The sequence below is a fragment of the Limulus polyphemus genome, unplaced genomic scaffold (assembly GCF_000517525.1).
Source record: "Limulus polyphemus unplaced genomic scaffold, Limulus_polyphemus-2.1.2 Scaffold796, whole genome shotgun sequence".
Classification (NCBI taxonomy): Eukaryota; Metazoa; Arthropoda; class Merostomata; order Xiphosura; family Limulidae; genus Limulus; species Limulus polyphemus.
The window spans coordinates 290-10,586 of NW_013666406.1; the positions used below are offsets into that span (position 1 = coordinate 290).

General features: G+C 35.7%; 1 protein-coding gene across 1 annotated transcript in view; it reads right to left on the reverse strand.

Moving 5' to 3' along the window:
* Positions 1-669: 669 nt before the first annotated feature.
* LOC106460562 (probable ATP-dependent RNA helicase DHX37) overlaps positions 670-10,297 on the reverse strand; it is a 40,492-nt gene continuing 30,864 nt past the window's right edge. The window contains exons 12-16 of the mRNA XM_013920279.2: positions 9,731-9,838; positions 8,127-8,251; positions 7,298-7,394; positions 6,457-6,522; positions 670-807 (exon numbers count right to left, since the gene is read on the reverse strand). Of these exons, the coding sequence (XP_013775733.2) occupies positions 670-807; positions 6,457-6,522; positions 7,298-7,394; positions 8,127-8,251; positions 9,731-9,838 (534 nt within the window). The remainder of the gene's footprint in view (positions 808-6,456; positions 6,523-7,297; positions 7,395-8,126; positions 8,252-9,730; positions 9,839-10,297) is intronic.

Below are 10,297 nucleotides of genomic sequence, written 5' to 3' on the forward strand. Positions count from 1 at the left end.
AGTTGAGCTCCCTAACCACCTGGCCATGCCGAGCCCTATTATACTGAAATCATATGAAAGCTCCTGGGTTTTATGCTTTAATGATCTCTCCAAATTTACAAAAACCAACCGAAAAACATTAGTGACCTTCAGTTTTTCTTTTTTTTGCAGTAATTAACTACACACAAATGCATATTCTGCTTATGTGTGTAGTTAAACACCTCTGAAAAGATATAAAATAATTCTGTTAGGATTCTACAGCACATACTTTACAAATATATATCTACTGGGAAAACCGTTTTTTGTAACTGTATACTAAACACAAGTTAACTAGTATTTTATCTGTTAAGCCTTTGAATGTTTTTGTAAAAACGCTATCTTTATAAAACAAAATGTAATCTAAAATCCTACTTTTAACAACATAAAAGGATTTGTTTCATGAAACAGCTATTTCAACTACAATCTTACTTCTTGTAACTAACTTTCTTCCCTCCAGGATTCGTACTTCGGTAGCATTAAGCCACTTATGAGATGCTTGAGTAATGATTTTTCATTCTTATTGACTAGCCACAAACTGCAGTTTTATGTGTAATTACCTCAAATTTAGAAATAAATAAATAGTTGTTACTAAAAGATGCCAGACATTTCTTTGAATTGGATTCAGAGGTTTGTCAAAAAAATGATAATATCTTATTGAAGTTTTATTCTATCAAACATTACAAATATGACATCAATACAATGAAACTCACATTTTTTTACTTCTTTGAAGCGAGTTGGTCTTATAGGTTCATACAAAGCTCCCATCATGATCAATCTTTTCTCCCCAGCCTATTTTAATAAAATTACTAAATAAAATATATCCTGGAAACTCATAATAAAGAAAAAGGCAAGATCAGCAAGTAAAAAATACTCATTAAATTCTAACATTAGATGCACTAAATACATAAGGTTAATTTTTTTTATATACTTATCACTACTTTTGATTAAATATTAACCACAGCAATGAAAGAAAGAAGAAATTGTCATCATATGAAGTTTATACTGTTATGCAATGGATTTGTTGGAAATGTATGTATGAGCAATCAAAACTTTAAAAACTAGCTAGATGAAGATTTCACAATTCAAAACAGCAACGTTTTAATTTTCCTATACTGAAAATGTATTTTCGATAATTTCTTTCCTCGGCTCACAAGATTAGCTTTTCCCATTTTATGCTGCCCTCTATATGCGATTTTTTATAATGCATGCCACAAGTCTTCTGCACCCCCTATTGGAATCAAAGATTCCAACATGTTCTAATGCAAATCATCATGCATCATCTCCCCATGAATAGGAGAGCATTACTATCATGTGACGCATGTGACTCCCTCTATGCACCACTACCGAACCATCACTTCAAAATTTGGCAGAAGATGTAAGCATCAAAAGATTATGGGGAGGAGTGTGGGAAGTATGAACGAGGGAAGTACCTATCAGAAATACATTTTCAATACAGGAAAATTATAACTTCTGATACGGTACTTCCCTCTTCTCACAAGATTAGCTAGAATCCCACATTGAAAAGGAGGAGGGACAGTTGTGAGGGAAGAACAGATGTACTCCCTGAAAGTGTCCTTAGGATACTTTTGTAGAAGAAAGAAACAGATCAGATGATCTGAGGTGGGGCAATGCACCACTTTTGAACCAGATATCTCATTGCCATGAACAGCTAGGAACAGAAATGGTGGAAAACGAGAGCACATCCGAGTGGGAGAAGATAAGTCAGGAAAGTGATCCCAACCAGATAAATATAGAAACTCAATCCCACAGAAGTAAAGTGGGTAATGTAGGATGTGTCCCATGGTTTAGAATGGCTAGGGCATAGTGGACTGTACTCAGTAAGTCAACTACATCCAAAACCTCCTTCTTGGGTACCAAAATCCATACAAGGGTAGGATGAGAATCATACTGATTACACTTCAAACCCCAAAATCATGGATGTGGGGAAAACACTGACTCCAGGGCAGAACACAGGATTAGCATTGAGCCAGGTATCCGAGAATGTATCCTCTGGTATTCAAGGGAAGTCTGTCCCATGCAATCAACTCTTGTAACAGTGAGACTGGTCTGAAATGTCCAAAGATCAATAATATCCATGTTGCAAGAGATAACAAAGGAGTGACCAGGACAGAAATAGAAAAATCTCACATATACTTTCCATGACACACTACACAGAAGGAAGAATTGAGGGAGAAAGATGGACAACCCTAAACCTGTGTGAGGACTTAAGTCCAAAACCAGCCCATGGGGTACCGACATCCGCACAAAAGTATGATGAGGACACCCAAACGAAGGGGTGATCTGCATTTAGATGTCTCACTCCTTAGTATGTGTCACTCAATCCGGAGGATGGTATGCCTTCTACACCAGTAGAACACCACCACCTTACTTTGAACTGAATGGTTATAGCCATCTATGTGGAACCCATCCAGTAGGATGCCTCCATGGTCAACCACCCTAGTGGTATGGAACTGGCAAGTGGTAAGGACTCTCATACTCCACTGGAAGAAGGGGGAGGAAAGAGCATTGGAAAATCTGGAGGAATGGTTACAACCGAGACAGTGCAATGGGTGATTTTGAGAAGCACACCATCCCGATTATTCAATCGAGGCATAGCAGGGCTGGGCACCTATCTACTTCTGCTTTACCCATGCTGTCCATGGGTAGTACAGTATGGGATGGGTTTACTTATGAAGCAAATATGATGAGGTTATGGCCCATCCAGTGATTTTGTGAAACACCCCATCTCGAAGGTGAGTGTGTGGAGCCATGGAAAGAGTGTGCAAATCAACATGGCATACAGTGTGTATTTGGTTGTGTGTGTAAAGAATACCCAGTCAGACACCACTCACCACAAATCAGGTTCCAAGAGATGAATTTGAAGCAAGGGCTCTCGAAAGAAAAGAAAGCATTAATAAAGACTTACCTAGTGTTATAGCCACACCGAAGTCTGAAATATAGCCACAGATGGTAAGCGATACCCCAAAGAAGCAGAAATTGCAATGTGATGTAAGTAATGAGAGATGAACGTTTGTGGGGTGATCCACATGCCCAACTGCAGGTGTCGGATTTGATGGGAGGTAACACAACAAAGCAAACTGAGAAGACGACAAAGAAGAATAAGCCAACTGGATTAAATGATGAACCCAACTGGTAAGAGTAAAGGGAGAAAGATCCCAAGAGGAAGAGGGTTGCCATAAGATAAAGAGATGGGAACCCCTGAAAGAAGCTGTATGGGCAATATAACAATGAAGGGCACGCACCGGGCATAGAAATATATACAGATCAGAATGAGGGTAGAGATGAGAAAAAGAGGGAAGAGAAATGGGCTAAAAGGAGGAGTTACACTTGTGACCTGCTGAGGTCTTGGGAAGGAAGGAATGATCTGGGTAAAGAAGAAGGTAGTTTTGGTGGTACAGCATGCAAGTGATGTCGATAGTGAACAGATCCAACTGATAGATGAAACAAAGAGCACGAGGCAATGGGCTCAAATGGAGGTAAAGAAAGGGAATGGAGTACCAAGTTAATGTCCCAATGTGAAAGTACCTGACGCCTAGGTGGTCGACATATCTGGAAAGAATGGATAAAAATGGCAAGGACAGGGGAAAGAAAGACCCCGCAGTAACAACAAAATGGAAAGTATGGAATAGGGCTGCTCGATAATCTGATATTAAAGGTGATCGAAGACTCCTTCTCTAAAAGCTAAGTAAGAATCTTGGAGCTACCAGCAACCATAGGATGAGAAGCTGGGATACCCTGAGCCAGGGCCTAGGTGTGAAAAACATTACATTTCCACTGACATACTGCCATGGATGAAGGACGAATGGAATGAACTAAATGAAATGCCACCCAACATGTGAAACTGATCTCCTCACCAGGGACTGGACAAAAACCAGGTGTGAAGACGGAGGACTTTTAGTGTGGGATTCAGAACTGGGGACTGGGGTTGATGAAGAAGGTCAGGGAATAAAGGAAAAGGGATGGGAGGGAATAACAGTAAATGGAGTAATCAAGGAAACCACAGTTGAGTGGGCCAGTAAGGAGCAATCAGAAGGACTTTGCCCTAACTGGTATGGAAGAGGAAGACTACCCGATGAAGTAATCGGATAGGAGGATAGACATAAAGAAACTTGTTTGACCAATCCTGGCTGAAGGCATCTATAGCTAAAGCCTGAGAATGGGGAACCAGGGACCAAAAGAAAGGTAACTGGTGATTAAGGGCAGTGGCTAAGGCACCGATACGAGGAATACCAGTCAGACCGGGAAAGAAAATCTGCCACATTATTGAAAGTACCTGGTACGTGACACTCCACCAAATGAATGTGATGATTGTGGGCCCAAAAGAGAAGATCCAATGTTAGAAAACACAGGGATCTTGACTGGGTACAACCTTGTTGATTGATATGAGCCACCACTGTTGAATTATCGGAATGAATTATGACCAAACGATCTCTGAAGATGGGACAAAAGTGATCTGAAGCCCAACAAACAGCAAGGTGTTCAAGGATATTGATATGAAGAGAATATTCCCTGACAGAAACCAAGGACTCAAAGCCTCCTGGTGATCGACCTATGCAAAACAGCCCTAAAGGAATACATCCACGAACAAATCTAAATCTGGCCATGGAGGAAGAAGCGGGACACCCGCTGATGTATGATCCTTGTCCAACCACCATCAGAGATCATCCACGATTAGGAAGGAAGGGATATAGGAGCATCCAAAGCAAGAAGGGCCCATTGAAGGGATCATATATGAGCCTGTCAGAAGGGTATGAGAGGAGTCATAGAAGACTATATCCCCAAAAGCAATAGAACATCGTGGGCAGAAAGTGAAGGAGCAGACAGGGTGTTCTGACTGGTCAGTTCCATAGAACAGTACCAGAGAGGATAAGGTTGGGCCTAACTGAGATGGCTGTTGAAGAAAACACCCAGATGAAGGAAGGACTTCTCCTATTTGATCAACCAACCCACCTGAGCAGCTTCAAGAAGGAGCTAACAAGTATGACAGGCTGACTCCCATGAGCAAGAAGAAGCTAGTCGTCCAGGTAAAAGTGAAAAAACAACCCAAGAGCATGAAGATGTAGAGTGAAGGTTCACACCACCTGACAGAAAATGTTTGGTGCCGGAGACAGCATGAAGGGTAGGGCACAAAATTGGTACACCACCCCATGATGGACAAACCAATGATAAGGATGAGAATGCTCTGATATGGGAATATGCAGACAAGCATTATAGACATACACCTTGGTCATACAAAGACCCAGTAGAAAAAGACCACTAAAGGGTAAAGTAGGATTCCATGGTGAAGCGTGGGGTGTGAACATATCGATTGAGATTGGAGAGGTTGATGACTGGCCTCCAGTCCCCTGTCTTTTTGGGAACTACAAACAACAAATAAACCACATTTGCAGGACCAGAGCTGAAGATGACAGGTGGGCCAACATGCAATGAAGAGGGAGAGGACAATCCCTAGAAAACCCCTTCAGGGTTCCTGTGAAGAGCATCAGACAGGAGAATGATGACATATAATCAAAATTCCTCGTCAGCCTGGCCAGGCTCGAAAGGCTCAGGAGGAAGAGGAGCAACAGCAAGGGTGTGTGGAAGGCTTGTGGCATGCATTATAAAAAAAAAGGTTGCATACAGAGAGCAGCACAGGAAAGGCTAATCTTGTGAGCAGAAGGAAGTACCATATCACAATTTATGATGTAGTTATTTCCATATGATTTATCTCAATATACTGTGTTTAGTCTAAGGCTACTTTTCAATTACTCAACATAAAGCTTATAAAACCTTATTAAGTCGTACACATTTACTTGGACTTAATCTATAATAGCAGCCTAAAACACTTAACCCTAAAGATTAACCAAAAATACTTAAGCCTAAACAGTAGCCTAACACACTTAAGCCTTAAATAGTAACCTAACATCGTAAAGCATGTTAAATAATAGTTAAATGCTTGCACAATAAAATATTAACTTGCTTTAAACCACTGATAACAAATTTTGCTGATTCACCAATGGTGTCTTGAATTGGCAATCACATTAATGACACTATAACCCACAAACATATTCATATGCTCTTTATCTACAAAATCTTTAACATTCTGACTTCTGCATTCCAGAAAAATCTTGGCTTAATGAATATTAATGTCATTGAAACATTACAATAATAGCTATCAGCAAAAGTTAAACAAACATCACGACAAACATCAGAATATCTTTCAAACTTGTACCAAGATTCAACTTGCACCATGTGAATATAATATGTTAAGGCACAACAAGTCTTAAAATAACCAATCTTGTGCTTTGCTATAAACACAAACCAAATGGTCTTAAATGACAGCTCAAGAAAGAACATATGAACAACAAATATTACAAAAACAAACTGAAATGATTAAAAGACTTAATATTAGAACAAGAAAATGGAGTTAAAGTATACCTTTAAAGCTTCTTCATCTGGAGGGGATGGAAATGGGAAATTCACCACCTTGTCTATATACATAGCCTATAATTACAGTTTTTGTAAATATATTGATACATGTTAAGCAGACACATAAACAAAACAGGGATACTTAAAATTTTAAACTATAAGAGTTAAAAACAGCTAAAATGAGGTTTATAAAAATAAATAATGGTGTTAACTTGATGGTGACATTTTGTTGCTTTTTCTGAACCTCACTTTAGTTGATTTTAATTCTGTGAAAGTTCATGTATATGAAGCAATAACTCTTATCGATGATTGTTTACTTTTAAAGTGTGCTACTTCAAGAAAAAAAATTAAACATTACATAATGATGGGCTTTTTTATCATATATTTACTAAATGTAAATTCATTGCTTGAATAACTACAAATGTATATATAGTAAAAGCTTTATTATCTGCTCGACCTGGGTAGTGCCAGAGGACAAAAATTCCAGTTACAAAAGCATTTTCCTCAACATTTTAAAGAAAAATGTGCAGTATTTTTACATTATTTATAACAATAACAAATGCTGTAAAAAACCTTAAACTGTATAAAAAGAAAGTAAGCACAATGTGAATCATAATACAAGTGGCTAACAACTAAAACTTGTGTTACTAAATGGCAGCATCAGTTAAGTACAGTCGTAAACTTTTGAGAAGGCTTGAGAGCATTCTGAACATTAAAGATGGAACTGTAATGAATGCCAGTTCCTACAATGAGAATTTGTATTTTAAGATATTAAATTTCTGGATGCAAAGATGCCAGAAAACAAAGCTTTTACTGTGTGTGTGTGTTTGTGTATATATATAGTCAATACCTTCATTTGTAATACCAGATCATCTACTGGCCTCCTGGTAATTTCTGGGGCAGAAAACTGGGTAAATTCATCATTGAAGACGGCTGATGAATACAACCTAACAAGAGAAAAAAGTCAACTTCATGAAATAATTGGATAACTTCAAAGTCTTGTGGAAAATGATTTTCAGTTAAAAAATAGATCTTTTTTTCAAGAATGCACATGTAAACAATTAACTAGATGGATTACTATTAACAATTTAAAACAAATATTACATGAAGTAAAACTATTGAAATGATTTCTGTGTGTAAGAAAAGAATCTAGAACAAATCATATCACTTGTTCTAGCATTACACATATGTTACATTTAAAATACCACTCATGGACCAGTGTGAGAGATACTTCAGTCAAAGCTAATGAGATTGGAATATTGTGTGCCAAATTCCAAACTTGTACAAGAAATTGTTCTTAAGTTGAGGTATGTTAGTAATGCCTGACTCCCATGACTGCACTCTGACAGCAAAGAAAGCAGTACAGAAATGTTTTAATTGTAAAGCTGAGGCTGTTTCCATAAAGATAATGTTTATGACCCTTACTTCAACAACAAAATTTGTACAAATATTTCCTCATTGTGTCAAAACACATTATATATAAATGAAATATTTTCCACTTCACTTAATGAAACAGAAAATCATCAGTAAAATTGTTTTTGTGTTAACCTATATGCAGATAAAAATAAAACCTAAAAAAAAATGTGGGCCTATATTTACAGAGTAGAGATCACAAACAATAAACTTTCAGTTAAAAAGCTTTTCAATGTTTAAATATTAATCAAAGAGATAAAAAATACCTATAGCAATGACCAGGAGCTGTCCTTCCAGCTCGACCAGCTCTCTGATTAGCTGATGCCTTAGATGTCCAACTGACCAAAAAGGCAGATATTCCACTAACTTGATCATAAACACGGGTTTTCACCTGAAATAAAGCTTGTCTTAATTCAGAACTCTACAGACTTAAAAAGACAATGAGTAAATCATCAATTTTTTAACTAGTACAAATGTACTGGGGGAGACTAAAACATACATCAAACAAACTTGTAGGAAGATTCAATTCTAATTAATACAAGTACACTAATCCTGTAGACTTTTCCTTGGAACATAATTACACTTCCATAAGAAACACTCCCCTTAATAAAAATATTGAAAGATTTTAAAACATAAAATACCCAATAGTGATTATCAAGAAGAAAATAAAAATACTCCATGTTTTATGTTTTCTATAAAAATATGGCTGTAAAATTTTATGATTCACAATATACTCTTACTTTCCTAAGAAATCTTCTTTCATAAAATTTGTTGTTTTTATACAGACTATCAGTTCTACCTATTTCTTATGATGAAAATAAATTAACATTTTACAAACTGCACCACAGTTCCACTATTCCTGACCTATAAGGACTACAATTTCCACCTACTTCTTTAAATGTAGAACAGTAAACTATCACTTTACAAAATCACACCACACTTCCAGTGTTCATGATCTTAGTTTGTTAGCAAGCAATGTTTAAATTCATAATGGTTTTTCTACAACTAACAACAGAAAAAGATTTATTTGTACAACATTTATATTTCATGAATTTGAACAAAAACTAACAGCTAAATATGACAGAGTAACCTTTTATTTTCATATTATGTATAATTTTTATATATTAATTGGAAAGATATATGACTTCTCACTTCTGAAGTTGACAACTTGTATTAAGATTATAAACTTGAATAATTATTCCTAACTATATAATTAAAATCACAGGCCTCTCAACAACATGTTATAAAGGGTCAGTTGATTTCCAGTTCTTCTAGATAGCATTAAATGTTTTTCTGTCTTGAAAGAACTTACTCTCTGTGATGTTTGTAATTGATATCCACAAGCTGTGTAAAGGAAGTCTGTTTCTGCATGTGCTAAACAGATGGTAATTACTGACCACAACAGTGCATGTTTAAACATGCAAGTGTTGCAGGAGTGATAATTCTTGTGTGTACATTTTACAAAAATATTAATAACATTTAATAGCAATAAATGTTTATAAATATTGTTTTTAGATTTATTCTAATGTTGATTGTTTAACATTTACATTAAGAAAGACAAAATAATTTAACATTTTCATGGTTTACTGCTGCTCATCTTATAACATACCTTATGGTTTGTTAGTGAATGTCACAAATAGAAAATATATTTTTTTTCTAATTCATATCCTTTGAGTGAATATTATACCAATATACGTACCTATTAACGTAATATAGCTGACCCTGTATAACAGATGATGATCCTGAGAATTTTGTTACCAGTAGACCAAATGACACAATCAATTATTAATAAAATGGAAGGCCTAAAATCAGAACTTTTTTATCTTTTTATGCAATCATAAACTAATAAAAAATTCAAAAATACTTTTACCTTCCCAGTGTCTACTACATACTTAATATTGGGAATTGTCAGTGAGGTTTCTGCAACATTAGTTGCCACAACACACAACCTGGTACCCTCTGGTGGGGGTTGGAAAACCTATTTGAAATTACATACTTTTCTAAAACAGTTTATAGATGATAAATGATATTACTTTGATCTACTTTTCATTATATAATTTTAGAGCTTATTTTAATTATCTGAGCTGGACATTCTTAATAAAAGAAAATAAATAATTTTCATAATTTACCTTATTTTTCGGAATATTTTGAAGGTAAAGTTTTTGGGGAAAAAAGCTACAGTTGCATTTGAAAGATGTTTATTGAACAAAAATTCAATTTGATACTTTAAAAATTAGTATATATTGTTCTAAACACAAAAGAGCTCAAAACATCAAACTAAGAAAATATTGTAAATCAAAAAAAGGTTTACTGTTATTTAGTTTGGTTCAAAACCTACAAAATCTTCATTGCTTTTACTGTAATTTATTTTTTTTATTATTTAAGTAATTTGTTATAAATATATGTGAATATATATATATATATATATCTATACAGA